This window comes from Xenopus laevis, chromosome 1L (assembly GCF_017654675.1).
Source record: "Xenopus laevis strain J_2021 chromosome 1L, Xenopus_laevis_v10.1, whole genome shotgun sequence".
NCBI classification, from domain to species: Eukaryota; Metazoa; Chordata; class Amphibia; order Anura; family Pipidae; genus Xenopus; species Xenopus laevis.
This window is the reverse complement of record NC_054371.1, coordinates 18,571,001-18,597,079: the sequence shown is the minus strand read 5'-3', so window position 1 is coordinate 18,597,079 and position 26,079 is coordinate 18,571,001. Positions and strand designations below refer to the sequence as shown.

Sequence of the window (26,079 nt, the reverse complement as noted above, 5' to 3'; positions counted from 1 at the left end):
CAGGAACCACGAAGGTCGGAATCTAATTGGTGAATGTGAACATGAATGGCACACTCTGATTGGCGGAGGCCTTCCACAGGTATCCCATGGGGCCGAGCGCCACTTTCTGTCTGAGCAGCACATTCAGCAAGAAGAGTTTGTTGACAGGCGGGGCGACGTCCTCGTGACAGACGTCAACTCCAGCCAATTAACGTCAAGACTAAACTTTCTGCTTGCGTTTGATTGGGTATGTTAACACTGAGAGGCGGAGAATAGTCTTAGGGGGCGTAACCTGGCTATATAAAGACATTGCAGCGCTGAGAAACGAAATTTTGTGATAAAGCTCACAGCGCACAAAACCTATTGGGAAGGGCACACTTTAGACAGCGGAGAGCAGCAAATATAAACTGATCCGTAGTCCCGTGCAGCTGTGATCGCTACTTCTCCAACAGGTTGGCGACACCACTGAACAGCGAAACATGAGACAAGACACCTGTTAAGTAGACGCTCATCAAGCCCTAGCGCATTTAGCATTAGTATATAGCACGTGATGATGACGCCGTGCGTCACTTGCGCGTGACGTCAGCGGAGGACGGCCAGCCTTTAGGAAGTAGTAGGAACCAAAGTGTTATGAGGTGAAAGTGTTCGTGGCTAGGCGGGTTAAAGAGCCCATGGAGGGCAGGAGCGTTTGGGTTTGGCGATTAGGGCTGTCTCTAGTCACCCTGCTGCTAATGAGAGGGGCCGCGGCCGGGCTGCTGGAGCAGGAGGCACCTGGGAGTGATGTGGCGGGTTACCCCTGGGAGGAACAGGACGAGGAGAGCGCTGCGGGGAGCAGTCTGAGCTCTTTATCCTCCGCTTTCCCTGCTGGGGAGGTGACTGTGGAGGATGTGGAGTCCGGGGCCGAACAGGAGCACTCGGAAGGAGGGAAGGACGAGCTGAGACCCAGGTGATCACTAGACACACTGTTTCCATGTACTAGAGGCACAGAAGGGTTAACAACGGCCCTGCACATTGTCACTTGTGTATGAGACAAGGGCCCGTGTCACATTCTAAATGGACAGAAACACCAGGAAATTAGTGTTTTACATTAATGAACTTCTGATGTACAGTTACCCTGCACTGATACTAGCAGAGTGTTTGCTTCCGAAACATTATTCTACTTTATATAAACAAGCTGCTGTGTAGCCATGGGGGCAGCCATTCAAGCACAGGATACACAGTAGATAACAGATAAGTACTACTATAGTTTATATAAACAAGCTGCTGTGTAGCCATGGGGGCAGCCGTTCAAGCACGGGATACACAGTAGATAACAGATAAGTACTACTATAGTTTATATAAACAAGCTGCTGTGTAGCTATGGGGGCAGCCATTCAAGCACAGGATACACAGTAGATAACAAATAAGTACTACTATAGTTTATATAAACAAGCTGCTGTGTAGCCATGGGGGCAGCCATTCAAGCACAGGATACACAGTAGATAACAGATAAGTACTGAAGAATCCCATTGTATACTACAGCTTGTTTATCTAAACTATAGTAGTACTTATCTGTTATCTACTGTGTATCCTGTGCTTGAATGGCTGCCCCCATGGCTACACAGCCGCTTGTTTATATAAACTATAGTAGTGCAAATACAGCAGTTTTACAAGTGCAGAGCAACTGCATTATGTTGTCATTCCTTTAAAACACTTTAAGTTTTTGATGTTACTGTTCTTTTAAAGGAGAATTCAACCCTAACATTAAAAAACCCTACCCTGCATAGACCCTCCTCCCCCAGCCTAAGTGTTACCCCGGGCAAATCCCCCTAATTTTTTACTTACCCCTCGGTGTAGATTCAGGCGTCAGAGTTCACGGGCGCCATCTTCAGCCGCTTCGGTAATCTTCGGAATAAGACCGGCGCTTCGGCAATTTAAACTTTAAATTGATAAACACTGAATGCCTTCCCTAAAAAAAATGTAATTTAAGTTCCTCTAACGTTGTCGGTTTTTACCTGCTCATATTTTCAATTGTTCATTAATGCAGCTTCAGGTTAGCAGGAGGCTGTGCTCCCTGTCATGTTTAAGCAGGGCAAATATTTATTTTAGCCATGTGCCTGTTAGATTTTATAACTGTAATTCTCTTGTGTCACATTCTGTCTCATTGTTTGTCACCCTTGCAATGTTTCTTTTGGCTTCCATGCATGCTGAGAATAAAGCAGATGGACATGGACAGTAAATACATAAATTGGGCTGCCGATAAAGCAGAACCTGTTTTCCATACTGAGCTGCATGTTTAAATATATACAGTATATATAATTTAACTGTGGGTATGTGTGTTTGGTTTTAAAAGCTCCCAAGACCCTCTTATATTTAATTTGTATTGCAACCAAGTACACTAGCTGGAAGTCTGTTGCATATATTAGTCAGCACAAAGCTATATTTTATTTATGATTTTTCAGCATGTGCCTTCAGTTTGTGTGACTTGCTGCTTTCTCACCAAACCTTTAAAGAAACTGTAACACCAAAAAATGAAGATCTTTTAAAGTAGGAATCCAGGATTTGCTGCGGGATTCAGGAATCGGATTCGACCAAATCCTAATTTGCATATGTAAATTAGGGTGGGTAGGGAAATCACATGACTTTTCTTCTTCCCCCCGCTTTTTCCTTTCCTGCCATATGCAAATTAGGATTTGTTTCGGTGTTCAGCCAAATATTTCACCAAGGGTTCGTGGACTCTGCCGAATCCCAAATACTGGATTTGGTGCATCTCTATTTTAAAGTAATGAAAATATAAAGCTGAAAAAGGAGAAAAGGCCCAGGATACACGGCAGATAACAGACGAGCTCTGTAGTATATGGGATTGTTCAGAACTTATCTGTTAACCCACACACGTGTTACCAGTTCAAGGCAACAGTACATTATATTGTCATTCATTTAAACACTTTCAATTTTGGCTGTTACTGTTCCTTTAAAGGGGTTGTTTACCTTTGATTTAACTTTTAGGGCAGAGACACGCTCAGATTTGGGGAGATTTAGTCGTCCGGTGATCAATCGCCTCTTCTTTGGGGTGACTAATCTCCCCGAACTGCCTCCTGGCGGCTAGAATGTAAATCGCCGGCAGGATGACGATTGCCACCCTGCCGGCGATTTACATTCTAGCCGGCGGGAGGCGACTTCGGGAAAACGAAGCACACCAATTGGCATCCCGCAGGCGGGAAGCTGTTTCCGGGAGATTTGGTGCTGGGCGGCTTATCTCCCCAAATGTGTGCGTGTTTCTGCCCTTAGTATGATGTAGAAATTGATATTCTGAGACTAATCGCAATTGGTTCTCATTTTTTATTATTTGTAATATTAAATTCTTTTTTTAGTTGTTTCGCTTTTTTATTAAGCAGCAGGAATTTCAGCAATCTTGTTTGCTAGGGTCCAAATTACCTGAGCAACCATGCATTGGTTTGAACAAGAGACTGGACTATGAACTAAGAGAGGATCTGAATAGAAAGATGATTCATAAAGAGTAGCAATAACAATACATTTGTATCCTTCAAAGCATTTGTTTTTTTAGATCCTTCCATGTCAATCCAAAAAACGATTTGTTCAGCCCATTCTATGCGCTGCTTTTGAATTTGACCATCTGGTCTGTTACAATTGCAGAAGCATGTAATAAAAATGGAAAATGTATCATTTATATTGTACATTTTGCTTTGTTTTAATACTATTGGTTACTAATGATAGAAAATAAAGTTCTGTGTATGCAGATTCTCCCATAAGCCCCCTGTTTTGGGTGGATTCTGTTCTCAAGCCTTGGTTACTACTACCCTGGCCTGGAGGCAGATCCACCTGTTCAGCTGTAAGACCATTTCTTTGGTTTTCTGTGCTGTGGAGGGATTACTCTATGCTCTCACACCCTAACACTAATTTATACTAGCCTGTTGTTTATGAAGTTTCTCTGCAAGGCAAAGAAGGGCATATATAATGTCATTATTAGCCCCACCTTACACCAGGCATGTGAGGGTTTCACTTTTACGGAGCCACCAGTTTATCAAGAGCGCTGGTCTGGTTTCCTGGCTTCCCAGTTTGGGATCCGTTATCCGGAAAACCATTGTCCAGAAAGCACCGATTACGGAAAGGCTGTCTTCCATAGACTCCATTATAATCAAATAATCAATTTTTAAAAATGATTTCCTTATTCTCTGTAATAATAAAACAGTCGCTTGTACTTGATCCCAGCTAAGATATAATTAATCCTTATTGGAATCAAAACCAGCCTATTGGGTTTATTGTTTATCATGTTTCCATGATTTTCTAGTAGAAAGGTGTGAAGATGCACATTATCCGGAAACCCCCAGGTCTCGACCATTCTGGATAACAGATCTCATACCTGTACATAATTGCCTGACAGCTTGTGCCTCTGTTGCTTTTATCTTTGTTGACTCTGCTCCGTTTTTTTGGGGTGTTTCCTGTTACCCCTTTAGCTATAACTGTGGCACGTCAGAGCAGGCACTAAATATAAAAGTGACCCATGAGAAGCTAGCCATAAACACCTGTATAACCGCCAAGTAAGTAAAAAGTCAATTTTATTTAGAGTATAGAAGAAAGATTGCATTTGTCCGCTTTTGCTTAAAGGAAAACTAACCCCCCAAAAAAATGAATACTTGAGCAACAGGTTTATATAAAATTAAGTGGCATATTCAAGAATCTTAACAAACTTATTTTTTTTATAAAATTGTACTTTTAAAAAAAACCACAAATGTTTCGAAATTTATTAAACCCAGAGGATGGGAAAAGTATGAATCTGAAAATCCGGCATCTCAGACCTGTCGAGGTTGCATATAAGTCAACGGGAGAAGTCCCAATGATTTTTTTGATGAGGGCTGGTTTTTGTGCAATACCCTGAAGTTCTTGGAATTTTCAGCTGAAAATTCCAGAAAAAAATCGGATGGAAAAATAAAATCCAAAAATACTGTGAAAATCAGATTTTTTTTGCCTTAAAACAAATTTTCGGGAAAATGTAATAAATAAGTGTAAAAAAACCTGAGATTTGATCAGAGTTTGTAGCAGAAAATATTGAGATAAATTTGGACTTTGGTAAATAACCCCCTTAATGTAACAGGAAGAAGTGTGGAAGCAAAAGGCAGACTCTATCGGTTAATTGGCTCATGTGACCTGCCATGTATGGTTTGTTTGATTTATTTTTTTTTAAAATGGCAGTTTTCTCTTTGTTTACCCAATGGCACATACCATTAAAAAAGTATATTATTATGAAAACTGTTTATTTACATGAACTTTTACATATGAGCTGTTTTATGAAATATATTTTAATAGAGACCTACATTGTTCGGGGGTATCTGTTTTCTTTAAAGGAAAACTAAACCCTAAAAATGTGGCTAAAAATGTCATATTTTATATAGTGAACTTACTGCATCTGCCTAAAGTTTCAGCTTGTCAATAGCAGCAATGATCCAGGACTTCAAACTTGTCACAGGGGGTCACCATCTTGGAAAGTGTCTGTGACACTCGCATGCTCAGTGGGCTCTGATTGGCTGTTGAGAAGCTAAGCTTAGGGCTCGTCACTAATTATCCAGCAGAAAATGAGCTTCCCTGGCTGTAATATAAGCTGATGCTACAGGTTTGCTGATTATTAAATTCTGATGCTAATTGCACTGGTTTCTGTGCTGCCATGTAGTAATTATCTGTATTAATTACTAATCAGCCTTATATTGTGACATTTCTATTCTATGTGTACTGTATATTGTGAGTTGGTCCCTAAGCTCAGTAAGTGACAGCAGCACAGAGCATGTGCAGTGAATCAGCAGAAAAGAAGATGGGGAGCTACTGGGGCATCTTTGGAGACACAGATCTTTACTGCTAAAGGGCTGTGGTTGCCTTTGGCTGGTACAGAAGCACAAAACATCATGTACAACATTTCTAGCTACTTCTTTAATTGAAATGTAATTGGGTCTTCCTTTCCTGCTTCAATTGGCCTTTAGGAATGCCAGCTACACACAATCTGTACGATTCCAGCTCAGTGCCAGTTTCTGTGAGATTCTGGCTATTTCTGACTTCATCTCCCAACATGGGAGCAATTACCGCTGCCTCTGGCTGCCAATGTCTGTAATGGGAATTCTCAAGCATTTGCTGCTGTACCTTTCCTGCAGTCCTAGCAACAGCATGGCCTCGCGTGAAATGCACACAGTATTTATGCTTAATGCAGCTCGTGTTTAACTGCTCCGTGAGGCTCTCACTACTGCTACACCCTTTAATGAAAAGTATTAATCAATGAAGAAAAGCATTCATAGAGAGTTATAGAACCAGTCAGGTTGCTGCAGCCCTTCCCCTCCCCCTCTAAGGTGTTTCTGTGTTAAATATCCCAAACATTTAGCAGTAGACTAGTACAGGTATGGGCGTGCATTATATGGAAACCCTTTATGCAGAAAGTTCCAAATGAAGGAAAGGTAATTTCCCATAGGCTCCATTTTAATCAAATAATTCTAATTTAAAAAAAAAATAAAATAAAATAATAATAATATAGTACAGGTGTGGGGGTCTGTTACCCAGAATACTCTGGAACCTGGGGTTTTTCAGATAACAGATCTTTCTGTAATTCAGATCTGCTAGAAAATCATGTAAATATTAAATAAACCCAATAGGCTGTTTCTGCTTCCAATAAGGATTAATTATATCTTAGTTGGGATCAAGTACAAGCTGCTTTTTTATTATTACAGTGAAAACAGTAATCATTTTTATAAAAAAATAATTATTTGGATAAAATGGAGTCTATGGGAATGGCCTTCTGTAATTCGGAGCTCTCTGGATAACTGGATTTTGGATAACGTTTCCCATACCTGTACACTGTACTTGATCCCAAATTAATCCTTATTTTAGGAAAAAAATAAACCTCTTATTGGGTTTCATGATCAAATTATTTTTTAACAGACTTGAGTTTTGGAGATCTAAATTACAGAAAGATCCCTGATCAAGAAAGGTCACAACCATTCTGGATATCGGGTCCCATACCTGTAGTAGAAGCTGTGGCCATTTTTTAGGAAGAGAAGGAGTGGTTGCTAGTTATGGGCCCTACCCATGAACATTTGGAAGTGGATTTTCTGAACAGTACATGACAGATGGCAAACCTATAGAATTGCCTGTATAGTTCCTCACCCACAGGGAATAAACACATTCTAAGAGCACAGCTATATGGCTGAATGAAGCCAATTAATACAATACCATACTAATGAGCCCTCTGGAATGCACCATATAGTAACAGCATCAACTGTAAAGATCAGGTAATGCCTTTCACTGTCCAGTCTCTCACAAACCAGTTTTAGATTGTAAGCTCTGCTAGAGAGGATATTGGCTTCCGTACCTTATCATGGCTTAGGTCCTGTTTGTGAGTGTGATTGATCTTTGACTGTGTATTGGATTATTTTTTTACTTTATTAGGGCTTTATTTTTGTTTCAAACTCTTCTTACATGTCCATCTGAAGTAGGGATGCACCGAATCCAGGATTCGGTTCGGGATTCGGCCAGGATTAGGCCTTTTACAGCAGGATTCGGATTCGGCTGATTCGTGCCCCAGCCCACAGACTTCATTTGATAACATTAAGGGTCAGTCCACAAGAGCAGATTCAGGGAGATTAGTAGCCCCATCAACAAATAGCCTCTTCTTTTCCGAAGTTGCCCGTAGTTTTCTCGTGAGGCAACTTCAGGCGACTTTGGAAAACGAAGCGCTCGTGTAAATTGCTGCAGTCAATTTTCATTTTAGCCGGCGGAGGGCAGGGATAAGGCAGTTCAGGGAGATTGACGTCCCAAAAAAGAGACTATTTGGCGCTGGGCCGACTAATCTCCCCAAATCTGTTTGTGTGGACTGACCCTAACTTGACAATGAAATAAGTCATCAGTTAGGTAATGAGCCAACGACAAGTTAGACAGCAGTGAATAAGTTCAAACTGAAGTCACATCAGTAGGTTATACAACAGGCCCTGAAACAAACTCCTGTTTTGAACTTTAAGGTGTGTTTTTATGCATTCTGCTTCGGATTATGGAAAGGTCGTCTCCCATAGACTCCATTTTATTCAAATAAACCACATTTTTAAAAATGGTTTCCCCTTTCTCTGTAATAATAAAACCGTAGTTTGTACTTGATCCCAACTAAGATATAATTAATCCTTATTGTAAGCAAAACCAGCCTATTGGGTTTATTTAATGTTTACATGATTTTCTAATAGACTTAAAGGGATACTGTCATGGGAAAACATGTTTTTTTTTTTCAAAACACATCAGTTAATAGTGCTGCTTAAGCAGACTTCTACACTGAAATCCAATTCTCAAAAGAGCAAACGGATTTTATTATATTAAGATTTGAAATCTGACATGGGGCTTGACATATTGTGAGTTTCCCAGCTGCCCCCAGTCATGTGACTTGTGCCTGCACTTTAGCATGGAACTACTTTCTGGCAGGCTGTTATTTCTCCTATTTAATGTAACTGAATCAGTCACAGTGGGACCCTGATTTTACTATTGAGTGCTATTCTTAGTGTAAGGGCACACCTGTAGATTCGTGGGATTTTAGTCACCCGGCGACTTCGGTAAATGAAGCGACGTAAGTGCAATGCCGCAGGCCGATTTCTCATTCTAGCAGGGGGAAGCCATTTGGGGAGATTAGTCACCCCAAAGAAGAGGCGATTAGTTGCCGGGCCACTAAATCTCCCCGATCGGAGATCTACAAAGGAGCTGTTATCTTGTGTTAGAGAGCTGCTATCTGGTTACCTTCCCATTGTTCTTTTGTTTGGCTGCTGGAAGGGGGGGGTGATATCACTTGCAGTAAAGAGTGACTGAAGTTTATCATAGCACAAGTCACATGACTGATGACAGCTGGGAAACTGACAATATGTCTAGCCCCATGTCGGATTTCAAAATTGAATAAAAAAAAATCTGTTTGCTCTTTTGAAAAATGGATTTTAGTGCAGAATTCAGCTGGAGCAACACTATTAACTGATGTGTTTTGAAAAAAAACATGTTTTCCCATGACAGTATCTCTTTAAGGTATGAAGATCCTAATTACGGAAAGATCCGTTATCCGGAAATCCCCAGGTCCTGAGCATTCTGTATAACAGGTCCCATACATCTGAGTGAGTGTGTGTGGATCCATCTGTCTCAGGCTGCTGTTTTCTCTTTACTATCGGAGTAGCGGAATAGAGAGATTTTTAAAATTCAGAGTATTATAGGGAAACGATCATGCAAAATATTACATTTGTGGAGTAGGAAAAGCTTGACATTTTTTCAATTTATTAAAATATAAAAATCTTCTTTTCTCCCTCTCCTCTGTTGGGAGCTTGTGTGTGGCTCTGCTAGGCCACGTCACGTATTAAACAAAGACGCTCATCCGTCAGCGTTTTCTCATAACCTGGAACACATTTTATTTAAATGTCGCACAGAACATGAGCCGTTTGCAGGGCTGCACCTCTAAGCACCGACTCCTCGTCTGACGCTGCATTTGTTTCATTTCATACAAGTAGTTGTTTTGTGCTTGTTTGTCGGCTACACATCATCCAAACACGTCTTGCTGGAAAACTTCCCTGTGTCTCGTGACTCCGTAGCCAACCTGAGACAGAGATTAGTGCAATCTGTTTACCTAGCTAAATCTATTTACCTTACGTAGCTCAGCTTAGAGATCACATGCCACGAATACTTGTGTATTAGCACTTGCCTCACTCGCCTCTTGCTCTTCTAGCTATGAGGAGTCTTCCCTGCCTGACTATTACACATGCTTCACACTGATATGGGACGGATATACTTGTGTCAGACTTGCAGGTACCTGTGCAGAGATGGTTCACTCAGCCGCTTGTTATATACAAGATATATACACAATTAAATGGCATAGACTGTCGGACTAGAACACTTAGCCCTGGGTGATGTATACAATAATAACCAGTTATTTCATAATCATATTTTTTTTTGCTATCTTTCCTTATTTTAATGGCACCTAATTGATCCTCATAAACACAAGGAGAAATCCAAGCTTCTGCTGTCTTTGTTTGTGTTTTCCCTTCTAGTGTGCAGAGTTGTAGATTTCATTTATTGGACTTTTATTTTATCTATTTTTCTTTTTTTATTAACAGTGTGTTTTCTCTCCAGCAGGTCTTTGGTTATTATCAGCACTTTAGATGGAAGAATTGCAGCACTGGATGCAGAGAATCACGGCAGAAAGCAGTGGGACTTGGATATTGGCTCTGGGTCCCTTGTGTCGTCCAGTCTTAGTAAGCCCGAGGTAGGCTGAACTTCATGTTATTACATTTATAAGGTTTTGCATAAAGGTAGGTCACCTTTAAGTGAACTCTTAGTACAGGTATGGGATCCCTTGTGTAGAAAGATGCGAATTACGGAAAGGACGTCCCCCATAGACTCCATTAAAATCCAAATTTTAACAAATTATTTCCTTTTTCTCTGTAATAATAAAACAGTAGCTTGTACTTGATCCCAACTAAGATATAATTAATCCTTATTGAGGCAAAACCAGCCTATTGGGTTTATTTAAAGGGACTCTGTCAATGGTTTTTATGGTGCAGTTTTTATTTCTAGTTTACACTGCAAATAATTCACTCCACCATGTAACATTTCATTCCTCAACCAGCAAGCGTATTTTTTAATTTATACTATTGGTGTGTAGGTGCCATCTTCAGGTCATTTTGCCTGGTCATGTGCTATAAGAAAGAGCCAGCTCTTTAGGATGGAACTGCTTTCTGACAGGCTGTTGTTTCTTCTACTCAATGTAACTGAATGTGTCGCAGTGGGACCTGGATTTTACTTTTGAGTGCTGTTCTTAGATCTACCAGGCAGCTGGTATCTTGTGTTAATGAGCTGCTATTTTGTTACCTTCCCATTGTTCTGTTGTTGGGGCTTTAACACACAGGCAATGCACTCGCGGCGCTTAGATTTCCGAAGTTGCCTTTTTTTCCTTTGCTATTGTGTATTGTCTGTCACCCATCGACTTTGTGACTTGTTTTCCTTCCTTATTGTCCTATATTGTATCGCTTTGTAATGGCTATTTTACCCATGTAGCCATGTGATTTTTTATTATTAAAAATTGTCGATAAATCACTCAAATCTTGAGTTGTGAAAGCCAATTGGCTCCACGCAACATTATTTACATTATAATACACAAAAGCCATGAATATCCTGTAAATTATATCCTTATAAACGGTGAGTTCTGATGTCATCAGTTATAAACGGTGAGTTCTGATGTCATTTCTGTCACATGACTCACTGAAACCACAAATATCCTGTAAATTGTATCCTTATAAAAGGTGCTTAGTGATGTCATTGGTTATAATTGGAGCTTAGTGATGTCATTCCTGTCACATGACTCACTGAAACTTGAGTATTATAATAAATAAACTACCCCCTGTTGCAAAATAAGGATATTTCAAAGTCACCTCGGAGTTCCATGACCTGAATAAAAACAGCCTTCGGCCTTGTGCTTTTATATGGTCATGAAACTCCTTGGTAACTTTTATAATATAGTGAATAAAGTACCCCCTCTTGTAAAATATGAGGATAGAGGAGTTTCATGAGTTTCTAATATCCTCATATTTTGCAACTGGGGGTACTTATTTATTTAATAACAAGGTTTCAGTGAGTCATGTGACAGAAATGACATCAGAGTCACAGTTTATAAGGATATAATTTAAGATATTCATGGCTTTTGTGTATTATATCTTTATAATACACAAAAGCCATGAATATCCTGTAAATTAAATCCTTATAAACGGTGAGTTCTGATGTCATTTCTGTCACATGACTCACTGAAATTTGTGTATTATAATAAATAAAGTACCCCCAGTTGCAAAATATCAGGATATTAGAAGTTACCTCGGAGTTCCATGACCTGTATAAAAACACTCGGCCTTCGGCCTCGTGTTTTTATATGGTCAAGAAACTCCTCGGTAACTTCTAATATCCTTGTATTTTACAAGAGGGAGCAGCACTTAAAGGAAAAGTAACACCAAAAAAATGTAAGTAATAAAAATGTCATGTAATGTTGCCCTGCACTGGTAAAACTGATGTGTTCGCTTCAGAAACACTACTATAGTTCATATAAACAAGCTGCTGTGTAGCAATGGCAGAAATTGAAAAAAGGTTATATGGCACAGCATTGTTTATATAAACTATAGTAGTACTTATCTGTTATCTACTGTGTATCGTGTGCTTGAATGACTGCCCCCATGGCTACACAGCAGCTTGTTTATATAAACTATAGTAGTACTTATCTGTTATCTACTGTGTATCCTGTGCTTGAATGGCTGCCCCCATGGCTACACAGCAGCTTGTTCATATAAACTATAGTAGTACTTATCTGTTATCTACTGTGTATCCTGTGCTTGAATGGCTGCCCCATGGCTACACAGCAACTTGTTTATATAAACTATAGTAGTACTTATCTGTTATCTACTGTGTATCCTGTGCTTGAATGGCTGCCCCCATGGCTACACAGCACCTTGTTTATATAAACTATAGTAGTGTTTCTGAAGCAAACACAGCAGTTTTACAATGCAGGGTAACACTGCATTATATTTATATTACTTTAGAACAATTTCATTTTTTTAACGTTACTGTTTTTTTTTATACCCCTGTGATTTGTCTGCCTCCATTTAGACTGTAAGCCCTACGAGGCAGGGACCTCCATCATTGTGTCTCCTTGACACAGAACTTAATCTGTATTGTAATAACTTACATATATTTATGTGTGGCGATTTAATAATGTACGTATTAGTAGTATTGCAATGACCCCCTGTTTGTTCTACTAATTTATTGTTCTGCTGTGCAGTGCTTTGCCCTTGAGGAGCGCTATACAAATAAAAATACTTTATACACTATATTACAGTGGATCAGAGGCCTAAATGTGTGCAAGAATAATGTTCCATCGGCTGGATATTCTTATGGTATCCACATTCCAATGCTTTATTTGCCCTTGTGGGTGCCTGGAATGAACAGGAATAAGTAGAATGATAGTGCCTCTAGTTTATATAGATTATTTGTTTGTATTCCCCTGGGCTGGATGGTTTCCTCCAGTAAATAGTATTTGTCTGATCCTTTAATGCCTGTGTGTGTGTCAAGCTGCTTAATTGCAATATCCCTATGATGAGCAGTGAAGCTGTTTAAAGACCTGCTGTGTGACCCTCACATTGATTGGCTGTGACTCATTAGATTAGAGGATGAGGTAATGCAGTTACATTGGGAGCTGATGTCATCCCTTACCTGCTCATCCTTCTCACCTCCCCACACTTCCTATTCATCAATATTCATGGCTTTGCTTTCATTCATCTACCAGACGGCTTCATTTCCCTCTGGCTTTACATTGCACCAGGATACGGCACCAGATAGAAAGCGGCTCGTTAAAATGAAATAGAAAACACACGCGCACTATTGCACTTCTCAAATAAATGACTTGTGTCCTGCCATTCTCGATTAGAGCTCGGCCATCAGATCTCCCACACTTTTAGACGTAGGCAGAGGAATATTCTAGTTTTTGCCTTTGGTGCAGGGAATAGTGGTTTTTTTTTTTTTTTTTTTTTTAAGAAGGTACCTCCTCAAATGCGATTTGGGGGCAAATTTAGGAAGGCTCTAATTGAAAAATAGAATTTCGAATTAAAATTTTAGAGTTTTTCATGGCCAAAACTGTAAAATTCTAGTTTGGTTTTTTTTTTTTAAAAAAAAAAAATTGGAATTCAATTTTCAAGATTTTCATATTTTGGCCCTTTAAAGGAGAAGTAAACCCCTTATTTTAAAAACCCTACCCTACATAGACCCCCTCCTCCCCCCCCAGCCTAACTGCTACCCTGGGCAAATGCCCCTAACTTTTTACTAAGCACGTGGTGTAGAGTCCTGCAGTGGGTCGAGTACCCACAGGTTACCTGCAAATAAAAGCGGGCACCCTGCAGAACGAGGGGGGGATTTTCAGGTGTGGGTTTACCCGCGGGTCTCATCTAAATTTCTTATTTTATGTAATATTGTCTATATTTTACTCCTTTTAAAGTTTTACAAAACGTGTTTCTGTCCCGCCCACTTTTGATGACATCACTTCCTGTTTGATGATGGTCGGGTTGCTGATAAGGTAGTTCCAGGTCGGGTAGCAGATCAAAGTGGGTAAATATGCGTTTCGGGTCCAAGTCTTAGAAATTGGTTCCGTGCAGGACTCTACCTTGGTACAGATTCACCGCATCTCAGTTCACAGCAGCCATCTTCTTCTTCAGTCTTCATCGGGTCTTCTTCTGTCGCTTCGGCAATTTTCGTGACTTTCGACGCACGAGCAGTTGAGAAAAACCCGAAGACTGCTCCAACTGCGAATTCGCCGATACGGAACTTCCTGATGAAGGCCGAAGAGAAGAAGATGGCTGCCGCGAACTCCAATGCCGCAAATCTGCACCGAGGGGTAAGTAAAAAGTTAGGGGCATTTGCTAGGCTGGGGGGGGCAGCTAGGGGGTCTATGTAGGGGTTGATTTAATCAGGGGTTTACTTCTCCTTTAAGAACTCAAATTCGACTATTCGCCACCTAAAACCTGCCGAAATGCTGTTAGTCAATGGGAGACGCCCTGGGACCAATTTGGACATTCAAGTTTTTTTTTTGAGAAAAAACTCTGATCGAGTTTTTGGGTTGATCCTATTCACCACAGTTTTGGAAATTCGATAATAAATTACGATTGGTCGAATTTCGAGTTCATGGGAGTTCATTGGAGTTTTTAAAAGCTCCCATGAATTCAAAATTCGACCTTTGATAAATGTGCCTTCTCGTCTTAAGGTAGGAGTCAAAGTATCTTATTATTGTTTAAACGAGAAAAAAAATTACCGGTATGGGACCTGTTAATCAGAATGATCGGGACCTGGAGTTTTCTGGATAACATCTTTCCGTAATTTGGATCTTTATACCTTAAGTCTACTAGAAAATCATGGCAGATTTATTAAGGGTCAAATAGTAAATTCGAAAAAAAATTTGGTGTCAAAATTCACACATTCGAATTTTAATCCCCTTATTCAAATGCAAATTTGAATATGAGATTTATTACACCTTGCCCATGGAAGCAGTCCTAATTCAAATAGTCGCCAACCTTAAAGGATAAGTAAATCTTTAAAATAAGTGAATGTAAAATTAATGAGGGGGCTATTCTAAGCACTTTTGCAATATACATTCATTATTTATTTTGTTTTTATTCCAAGATATTAAAGGATGCATGTACTGTTAATATGAATGAATTTTGTTACAACAGCACCACCTGCTGGACAGTTTCTGACCAGTCTGACCACCAAGTAGTCAAGGAAGTTGTCAGGAAAAAGAAAGGGGCTGCTCTGATGTTCTTCTTTAAGATAAAAAATAGAAACCTTTCTCAAATCTTTCCTAAGCAGAAGAACATCAGAGCAGCCTCTTTCTTTTTCCTGACAACTTCCTTGACTACTTGGTGGTCAGACTGGTGGGAAAATGACCAGCAGGTGGCGCTGTTGTAACTAAGTTTATTCATATTAACAGAACATCTATCCCTTAATATCTTGGAATAAAAAACAAAATAAATAATGAATGTACATAGCAAAATATCTTAGAATAGCCCCCTTCATCAATTTTACATTTACTCGTTTTAAAGGTTTACCTATCCTTTAAACCTGCTGAGTTCATGTACAAGTCAATGGCAGAGGTCTGTTGAGCCATTTGGAGATTTTAATAGCCTTCCTGACATTCAAGGTTTTTTTTTTTTCTACGAGAAAACTATTTGTACGAATCAAATACGATTTGAATTTTCGCGTCAGAACTATTCAATTGAATATTAGACATTCAATTTTCTTCCTAAATAATGTCCCAGTCAGTTTTGAGTATTTTATTTGAATTTATTGGAGTAAAAATTAATTCACATGAATTTGAAATTGATAAATTGGCCGCCCCAGAAACCCAACAGGCTGGTTTTGCTTCCAATAAGGATTAATTATATCTTAGTTGGGATCAAGTACAAGTTACTGTTTTATTATTACACAGAAAAATCATTTTTAAACAATTGGATAAAATGGAGTCTATGGGAGACGGCCTTTCTGTAATTCGGAGCTTTCTGGATAATTGGTTTCCGGATAACCTGTATTACACATTTACGTTATTTGAAGGGTTTGTTTCTGCTAAAGGTTTTCCTCCTTCAATTCATTGCTCACTGAGTAACTACTTTGCTTTTGTGTTCATCTGTTTTTGTTTACGACTCTTGGTATCTATTGAATAAATCTGTACGTTTTGTTTCCCTTCAGGTTTTTGGCAATAAAATGATAATTCCCTCCCTGGATGGTGACCTCTTTCAGTGGGATCGAGATAGAGAAAGCATGGAAGCTGTCCCATTTACTGTAGAGTCTCTGCTGGAGTCTTCATACAAGTTTGGAGATGATGTTGTATTAGTAGGAGGGAAATCTCTAACCACATATGGTCTCAGTGCAACCACTGGCAAGGTATTGTGAAATTTCAGCCTTTTATATGATCATTCCACACTTTTATACAATTCCACTTACATTAAAAACTATACATACAATGTCAGAATGTCAAATGGAACCTATATCTATATATGCAGACATATATATATATATATATATATCTATATATATATATATATATATATATATACAGACATGGGATCTTTATGTACTTTGGATCTTCATACCTCAAGTCTACTAGAAAATCAAATAAACATTAAAGGAGAAGGAAAGCTACGGAGGCATCTTATTGCCAATATATTAGCTACAATAGTGCAAGCTAGAATGCTATATTTATTCTGTAGAATGTTTTACCATATCTGAGTAAACCGCTCTAGAAGCTCTCTGTTTGTTTAGGAAAGCAGCTGCCATATTAGCTTGGTGTGACATCACTTCCTGCCTGAGTCTCTCACTCATAGCTCTGGGCTCAGATTACAGCAGGGTGGGAGAGGGAGGGGAAGAGGAGCAAACTGAGCATGCTCAAGCCCTAGCCCTGGAGGTTTAAGCTGAAAACAGGAAGTCTGATACAGAAGCCCATGTGGACACAATAGAAGGAAAGAAATTCAGTGTTTCTTTTGGCAGAGGACTCTTTCTGACAAATACGAAATGTTGACCCCTGATAAATGTGCCTCTAACTGTCTTTAAATATCTGACACCCAACTGCTCCATGAAGACAGAAGAGAAACAGATGCTGAGAGAGGAATAGTGAAGATAAACTTGATGATTTCAGAAACAATGCAGAATGTTTAATTGATTGTATTTACAAAGTTTCTTATTTCAGTATGATGAAGCTTATATTACATTTTCATTTTAATGATAGTTCCCCTTTAAATACAGATCTATCCTGTTAATCTATCCAAATGATCAGCCAGGCAAATATCCTCTAGGCCTAGAGACACCTTTACTGCAGGAGTGACAGTTGTGAGGCCCAATGCAATCATCCTGCACAGATTGCTGCAACCTCCATGCTATTCCCAAGGGCATATAACGGAAGTTTACAAAGATTATACCTTCTATGTGTTTGCAGCTGTTTAAGGTTACTACGGAATCAGTCTAACCGCTTGCATGCAGTTTGTGTAGCAAAGAAAAACAATTTTAAAGGGCAACTGAGCCTAATAATAAATACGATAAAAAATGTATTTTTCTTTCTTCCTACAGAGAGCCTGTGTATTCTATCTTAGCCTTCACTGGTGCAGAATATTTAAGGAATGTAAGTCTGACACTGCTTTTCATATTGCTCCAGGTAAAATATATCTGCTCTGCCATGGGCTGTCGGAGGTGGAATGAAGACGAATCTGAGCAGGATGATATATTGCTGTTGCACAGAAAGCAGAAAACTGTGCGGGCGGTGGGTCCCCGCAGTGGGAATGAAAAGTAAGTGTGGGGTTGACTCTGGATTAGGCTGGCTCTTTTTCAGTGTCCGACTCTTGCATCATCTTTTCATAAATGAAAACTTTTTTTTCTTTTTTCTTTTTTATAAAGGATTTTAGTCTATGCCTGAGGATTTTTTTAAAGGAGTTGTTCACCTTTAAATTAATTTCTAGTATGATTTTAGAATGGTATGCTCAGATAATTAACAATTGGTTTTCACTTTTTAGTATTGTGTTTTTTTGAGTTTTATTCAGCAGTTCTCCATTTTCAGTTTCAGCACTCTGTTTGCTAAGGTACAAATTACCCTAGCAACCATGCAGTTTTGATTATGAAACTGGAATATAAATAGCACCCGAAGAGAAGGATGAGTCATAAAAAGTAGCATTAACAATACGTTTGTAGCCTTAAAGTGCATTTGTTTTTAGATGGGGGTCAGTGACCCCCCAATGGAAAGCTGGAAAGAGTAAGAAGAAGGCAAATAATTAAAAAACTATAAGAAATAGGATGCACCTAATCCACTAATTTGGATTCGGCCGAATCCTTAATGAAAGATTTGGCCGAATACCGAACCGAATCCAAATCCTAATTAGCATATGCAAATTAGGGGTGGGAAGGGTAACACATTTATTACTACTTGTTTTGTGACATAGTCACATGCTTTCCCTCCCTGCCCCTAATTTGCATATACAAACTAGGATTTGGTTCGGCGTGGCAGAAGGATTCGGCTGAAAAAAGCCGCATCCCGAGCGAATCCTGGATTCGGTGCATCCCTAAAATAAATCTAAGACCAAATGAAAAGTGTCTTAGAATTAGTCATTCTATAACATAGTAAAAGTTAACTTAACGGTGAACCGCCCCTTTAAATTACCTTTTTTTTTTTTTTACATTTTTTTTTTTTTTTATGCTAACCCCTCTAATAATACATTTACAGAGATATGTTTTAATATACAGTGAAACCTCAATTTTACATCCCCTGATTTTAAGTTTCCACTCATTTTACATTGTTGTTTTGTCGTCCCACCTACCGTATATATTACGTATAAGGGTAAAGCCACACCAGGAGATTCGAGTCGCCTGGCGACTAATCGCCCCGTGTTTTGCAACTTCGGGCGACTATGGAAAACGCATTGCCGTGTGTGCATTAGCGCAGGCAGCCTATGGGAAAACACGCTGAGGCAGTTCGGGGAGATAGTCACTCAGGAAACGAGGTGACAAAATCTCCCCGAATCTCCTTGTGTGAACTAACCCTAATACATTTCCCTTGATTTTACGCCATTTTTTTTTCTGGTCCCCTGGAAAAAACATAAAATGGGGCTTCTACTGTATGTATGTAAAATACATAACCCTATGTTTATTCCTATTAAGGTGGAATTTCAGCGTTGGACACTTTGAATTGAGATATATCCCAGATATTGAGCCTGGAGTTGGGTTTATTGAAGGGCAGCTTGAGCCGAGCTATAGCACAGACGAGTCTCGGATTATTTCTGATGGAGATGACCAAGAAGTTGGAACCACAGATTTGGCCATCAAGGTTTCTGTAGCTGACTGGAAGGTTATGGCTTTCAACAGAAAGCTGGGCCATTTAGAGTGGGAACATCAGGTAAAAATTAGCTTTGATTGACAGTTTTAGTTTGCTTGAACCATAAACGGATTTTCAACCTTGACTGTCTGGACACAGCAAATCTGAAGTCAGACTGGGGTCACCTCTAATTTAAAGGACCAGTAACATCAAATTTTTTAAAAAAAAAATAATTTGTTGGTACACCACGAAAAAAACCCACCAAGATTAATTAAACTTTAAAATCGCACAAGCTTTAGAAATAACTTACAGAAATTCGGTTTGCGCTCCTCTTCAGATAAGGCGATCCATCGTGTGGCGCTTGATTTCTCCTCCTTATAGGAGATAGACAGGGAGGAGAAATCGAGCGCCGCATGATTGATCGTCGCCGTGTCATCATTTTTGGTTGGACCTAACTAATTAGTTGATGTATTTGTTTTTTTTACTGAACGTCCTCCCATTCTACCCATCCATTATAAGCAGGGAAAGTTTTTTTTTTTTCCTATAGTTAAACACCAGGCATAAGTATTTTCAGCACAAGCCCTGTTTATTGAGCTCATGTTGAAAAGGTGTGCATTCTGTCACTTTGGTCAAATGTTCATAAAAGGGATTCTGTTATGATTTTTATTAGGGATGTGCCAAATCCAGGATTCGGTTCGGGATTCGGCTTTTTTCAGCAGGATTCGGCCGAATCCTTCTGCCCGGCCGAACCGAATCCGAACCCTAATTTGCATATGCAAATTAGGAGTGGGGAGGGAAATCGCGTGACTTTTTGTCACAAAACAAGGAAGTACAATTTTTTCCCTTTCCCATCCTTAATTTGCATACGCAAATTAGGGTTGGGATTCGGTTTTGTATTCGGCCGAATCTTTCACAAAGGATTCGGGGTTTCGGCCGAATCCAAAATAGTGGATTCGGTGTAGCCCTAATTTTTATGGTGTAGTTTTTATTCCTAAATTAGACTAACACTGCATATAATTCCTACTTCAGTATAAAATCATTCCTGAACCAGCAAGTGTTTTTAGTTGTAAAATTGGTGTGTAGGTGCATCGCAGGTCATTTTGCCTGGTCATGTGATTTCAGAAAGAGCCAGCACTTTAGGATGGAACTGCTTTCTGGCAGGCTGTTGTTTCTCCTACACAATGTAACTGAATGTGGGACATGGATTTTACTATTGAGTGTTCTTAGATCTACCAGGGATCTGCGATCTGGCTACCTTTCTATTGTTCTGATGATGGGCTGCTGGGGGGGGGCGGAATATAACTCCAGCTTGCAGTAAAGAGTAACTGAGCACAAGTTTATCAGAGCACAAGTCACAGTATGTCCGATTTCCAAATTAAATAAAAATAACAGTTTCCCCTTTTGAAAAATGGATTTCAGTGCAGAAGTCTGCTGGAGCAGCACTATTAACTGATATGTTTAAAAAAAATGTTTTCCCGCGACAGTATCCCTTTGATGGCTACATACTTTCTCAAATAAGACTGCTTCCACTTTGCCTAGGGGGCATGTATGTAAACTTTTCAATCGGGTCCTTTAAATGTAAACTAAACATTTTTACTAGTTGCTTTTACTGGCCCTTTTAATAGAGCTCTACAACAGATACTACATCTCTAAAGAGCTGCAACTTGTAGATCTTTATTGTAGATTTTTTCCACCTCCTTTCATTGTACATCTCATCTAAACGTGTATTTGCATTTTTCTCTGTTCTAATAAATCTGATCCAATCTTTGCAGTTCTGCACTCCAATCGCTTCAGCCTGGCTCGTTCGAAATGGAAAAGTTGTTCCTATTAGCCTTTTCGATGATACAAGCTATATGTCAGATGATGAAATCCCTGAGGATGAAGAAGATCTTGTAGAGGCAGCAAGAGGGGCCACGGAGTCCAGTTTCTACTTAGGTACTTTGCATGACATCATACTCTTAAAGGACCAGTAACGGCAAAAATGTTTTTAAAAAGATTTGTTTGTATGCTTCGAAAAAAAGACACCAACACATATTTAAACTTTTTAAGTCGCCAAGTCTTTATTAAGAAATAACTTACCAAAACTCTGCTTGCGCTCCTCTTCAGAAACGCGACAGGGCAACGATCCATCATGCGGCGCTCGATTTCTCCTCCCTGGCTATCTCCTATAAGGAAGGCAGGGAGGAGAAATGGAGCACCGCACGATGGATCGCCTTTTCTGAAAAGGAGCGCAAGCGGACTTTCGGTACGTTATTTCTTAATAAAGACCTAGCGACTTTAAAGTTTAATATGTGTTGGTGTCTTTTTTTCGTAGCATACAAACACATTTTTATAAAACATTTTTTGCTGTTACTGGTCCTTTAAAGGGGTTGTTCACCTTCCAACACTTTTTTTTTTTCCAGTTCAGTTGGTTTCAGATAGTTTACAATAAATAAAGACTTTTTCCAATTACTTTCTATTCTCTATGTGTGACCTTTTTTCTAACATGTAAGTGCAAAGTGTCATTTTTCACCTTCTAAAGCAGCTATGGAAGGGGGGTCGCTGACCCTGTAAACTGGTCTTAATTGATACATTTAGTTGATATGTTTGTCCCTGCTGAGCAGACTCACTTAGTTTCATTACAGGCAGCTGTTAGAATTGATACAATAGTTGCTAATACTCCAGAAATGTTGCTGAGAAATGTATCCACTAAATGTTGCAAAATGTCTGCACCTGAATTACTGAGCTGCCAGATTGGAACCACAGAAACAGCGACATAAAGGGGTGCTTCAACTTTTATTATGTTATAGAATGGTCAATTCTAATCAACTTTTCAATTGGTTTTCAGTATTTATTTTTTTTATAGTTTTTGGGGCACATTTACTTAGCTTGAGTGAAGGAATAGAATTAAAAACTACTTCGAATTTCGACCATCGAATTGGCTACTTCGACTTCGAATCGAACAATTCAAACTAAAAATCGTTCGACCATTCGATAGTCGAAGTACTGTCTCTTTAAAAAAACTTTGAACACCTACTTCGCCACCTAAAACCTACCGAGGTCCCCATAGGCTTTCTAAGTATTTTTTTATCGAAGGAAAATCGTTTGATCAATGAATTAAAATCCTTCGAATCGTTCGATCGAATGATTTTTCCTACGATCGTTCGAATTAACGAATTGCGGTAAATCCTTCGAATTCGATATTCGAAGGATTTTACTTCGGTCGAATATCGAGGGTTAATTAACCCTCGATATTCGACCAATAGTAAATGTGCCCCTCAGTTATTTGCCTTTTTCTTCTGACTCTAGCACACGGGGAGATTTAGTCACCTGGCGACTAATCGCCTCTTATTCAGGGCGTCAATCTCCCCGAACTGCCTTCCCCTGCTAAAATAAAAAATCGCCTGCGGCAATGCAGTCGCAGCGCTTCGTTTTCGGAAGTTGCCCCACGAGTAAACATCAGGCGACTTCGGAAATCGAGGCGCCGTGTGTGCATTTTTGCAGGCGATTTTTCATTTTAGCAGGGAGAAGGCAGTTCGGGGAGATTGTCGCCCCGAAGAAGAGGCGATTAGTTGCCAGGCGACTAAATCTCCCTGAATCTGCCTGTGTGCTAAAGCCCTAAAAAACAAATGCTCTGTAAAACTACAAATTTATTATAAATTTTTATTACCAATCCTACTATTCAAACCCTCTCCTATTCATATTCCAGTCTCATATTCAAATCAGTGCATGGTTGCTAGGCTAGTTTGGACCCTAGTTACCATATTGGTTAAGATGCAAATTGAAGAGCTGCTGAATAAAAAGCTAAATAACTCAAAAACCTTCAATAATAAAAAATGAAAACAAATTGCAAATTGTCTGATAATGTCGCTCGCTACATCATACTAAGTTATTTCAAAGGTGAACAACCCCTTTTAACAGATTTTGGAAAAACTGTAAAAAAAAAAAAAAAAAAAAAAAATAGAAATTAATTGAAAATAGTCTTTATTTCTGGTGAACAATCTGAAAACAATTGAACTGAAATAAGTGTTTGGAAGGTGAACAAGCCCTTTAAATGCTAAATCTGGCAGCTGTTTGCATAGTTCCAAAAGTATATGCTGTTTCCTACATGGTCAGTGTGCCTTTTTTCTTTTTTAAAAGAGACAAATGCAAGTTACACAAACGGCAAATCAGTGTATTTACAATAATTCCTTTATAATTGTTTTTTTTTTTTTTTTATTCTATTTAGGAATGTTCCGTGGACAGCTTTACCTTCAGTCGTCCGTTAGACTCTCTGAAAAGTTTCCTGTAAATCCAACTGCACTGGATACAAGGAACAAGGACAATGCTATTGTATCTTTACCCAGGATTAAGTGGAAACCTTTAATTCGTAAGCACCATTTCCATTTTAGTACTGGAATGGGTTCTCAGACATATTAAAGTGCTACTGGCAAAATGCTGATTAATAGAACAAATTTTATTTTGTTTTTGTATACCCTGTGATAAAATAATCAGGCATCAGCAGTGCTGTCTTTCTTGGTTCTCGATCTTTTGCTAATGGAGAACTCGGAATCACAGCTGCTGGGGATTTTAGTATAGCAGCATGTGCCAGCTCTGTATTTGTCTGATATTTTATGTATTCAAAACCAAAACAAGTTATCCCAAAACTGTATATTACATGTTTTACGATGACTGGATCCCTTTAAAGATAGTGATACAGACCACATGGTATTCCGCCTTACGAGTTTCATACGCCCTGGTACTTAATCATAGGCATTAATGATCCCCACCAGATCATGATGATTTATACCCAAACTGGTCCCACCTTTTTGTTTCTAAAACCAATCAATTATTGCCACATCATACTCTGATGTCAGAGCAAGTTTTCTTCATATACATATATTAGGGTTCTATTCCTTGTTCTGCCCAGATTTAGCATTAGAAATAACTTAAAGGGATACTGTCATGGGAAAACATGTTTTTTTTTTTATTTTTTCAGTTAATAGTGCTGCTCCAGCAGACTTCTGCACTAAAATCCATTTCTCAAAAGAGCAAACAGATTTTTTTATATTCAATTTTAAAATTTGACATGGGGCTAGACATATTGCCAGTTTCCCAGCTGCCCCAGTCATGTGACTTGTGCCTGCACTTTAGGATGGAACTACTTTCTGGCAGGCTGTTATTTCTCCTACATAATGTAACTGAATCAGGCAGCTGTTATCTTGTGTTGGGGAGCTGCTATCTCGTTACCTTCCCATTGTTCTGTTGTTAGGCGGGGGGGGGGGGGGGTGATATCACTCTAACTTGCAATACAGCAGTAAAGAGTGAATAAAGTTTATCAGAGCACAAGTCACGTGACTGGCGGCAGCTGGGAAACTGACAATATGTCTAGCCCCATGTCAGATTTCAAAATCGAATATTAAAAATTCAGTTTGCTCTTTTGAAAATAGATTTCAGTGCAGAATTTTGCTGGAGCAGCACTATTAACTGATGCATTTTGAAAAAAACGTTTTCCCATGACAGTATCACTTTAAATAGTACACGTTATATAATTATAAAGACATATGTTGTGAACCCTGTTGAAAACTCTATAAAAGGTAAGTACCATACAAAATCAATGTTAAACAGGGTAATTGCTCCGATTTCAATACAATCTTTAAAAGTGATCTCAAGTACAAATATTTTGTTCAGATATATAGATTAAAGTTGATATTAGATACTGTGAACTCTGTCTCACTTTTAATTGGCAATAATTGATTGGTGTTAGAAACAAAAATATGGGGCCAGTTTGGGCATAAATCTTCATGATCTGGTGGGGATCATTAATGCCTATGATTAAGTACCAGGGGGTATAAAATGCGTAAGGCTGGATACTATGTGGTCTGTATAACTATCTTTTTAACATGCTTTTTTGATATAATGTAGAGTTTTGGGATAACTTGTTTTGAATGATTATACCCTTGTGAACTCGGGGCTTTATCCCAAAAATCATGGGCCCTTTTTGACCGTCCCTGTAGAGACTAGTAACCTACTAAATACCTATTTTTCTATGATATGTTATGTAACCTTCTTGATGCCTCATTATTAATTTCAGACTCTCCCTCCCGTACCCCTGTGCTGGTTGGCTCAGATGAGTTTGACAAATGCCTGAGCAATGATAAGTTCTCTCATGAAGAATACAGTAATGGGGCACTTTCCGTTCTGCAATATCCATATGGTAAGATTAAAGGCTACTTTTTTATTTTTTACTTTTTCAGAAATGCCTTGAATCTTCAGGATCTTATTTTGGCTAATGCTGACTTGTAATATTGTTTAAAATACAACAGGTGCTAGACCTTGATCACCAAAAATCCAGTGGCATTCATATGGCAGTTGCAATATCACTGGGCCTTGTACGACTGATGCATTTCTCACTTTTTTGTCTATCGTTAGTTTATCCCCTTTAACATTTCTTGCTTCTTGGTGAAGGTGTCTGGCAAGCCAGACTGAGATAAATGATGAACAGAAATCATAATATTTTTCAGTGATCCAAGCACTAAACTTTGATCTCGGCTTACTTACACACTTTTCTTGGCTGTCACTAAGAGGCCTATTTATCAATTTATCAAAGGTCGAATTTCGAAATTCATGAGTTTTTTTTTTTTTTTTTTTTTTTTTTTTTAACTCTAATAAATTAGAATATACTCTAAATTCGATTGGCAAATTAGGCTAAACTCTGAAAAATACTCGAATGTCAGGAAGGCAAATAACATCTTCAAATTAGTCACTGGACCTCTCTCATT

General features: G+C 38.9%; 1 protein-coding gene across 5 annotated transcripts in view; it reads left to right on the top strand.

Annotated features, from left to right (window-relative positions):
* The first annotated feature begins 298 nt into the window (after positions 1-298).
* LOC108697591 (eukaryotic translation initiation factor 2-alpha kinase 3) overlaps positions 299-26,079 on the top strand; it is a 47,279-nt gene continuing 21,498 nt past the window's right edge. For 2 of the 5 annotated variants that reach the window (XM_018227780.2, XM_018227766.2), the window contains exons 1-8: positions 300-925; positions 10,096-10,228; positions 16,234-16,428; positions 17,693-17,823; positions 19,186-19,420; positions 21,112-21,274; positions 23,547-23,687; positions 25,392-25,514. In XM_018227780.2, the coding sequence (XP_018083269.1) occupies positions 651-925; positions 10,096-10,228; positions 16,234-16,428; positions 17,693-17,823; positions 19,186-19,420; positions 21,112-21,274; positions 23,547-23,687; positions 25,392-25,514 (1,396 nt within the window). In that variant the 5' untranslated portion in view covers positions 300-650. Of the gene's footprint in view, positions 926-9,709; positions 9,772-10,095; positions 10,229-16,233; positions 16,429-17,607; positions 17,824-19,185; positions 19,421-21,111; positions 21,275-23,546; positions 23,688-25,391; positions 25,515-26,079 lie in introns of those variants that run through there. The other 3 variants (XM_018227775.2, XM_041587478.1, XM_041587481.1) reach the window with 3 other exon arrangements.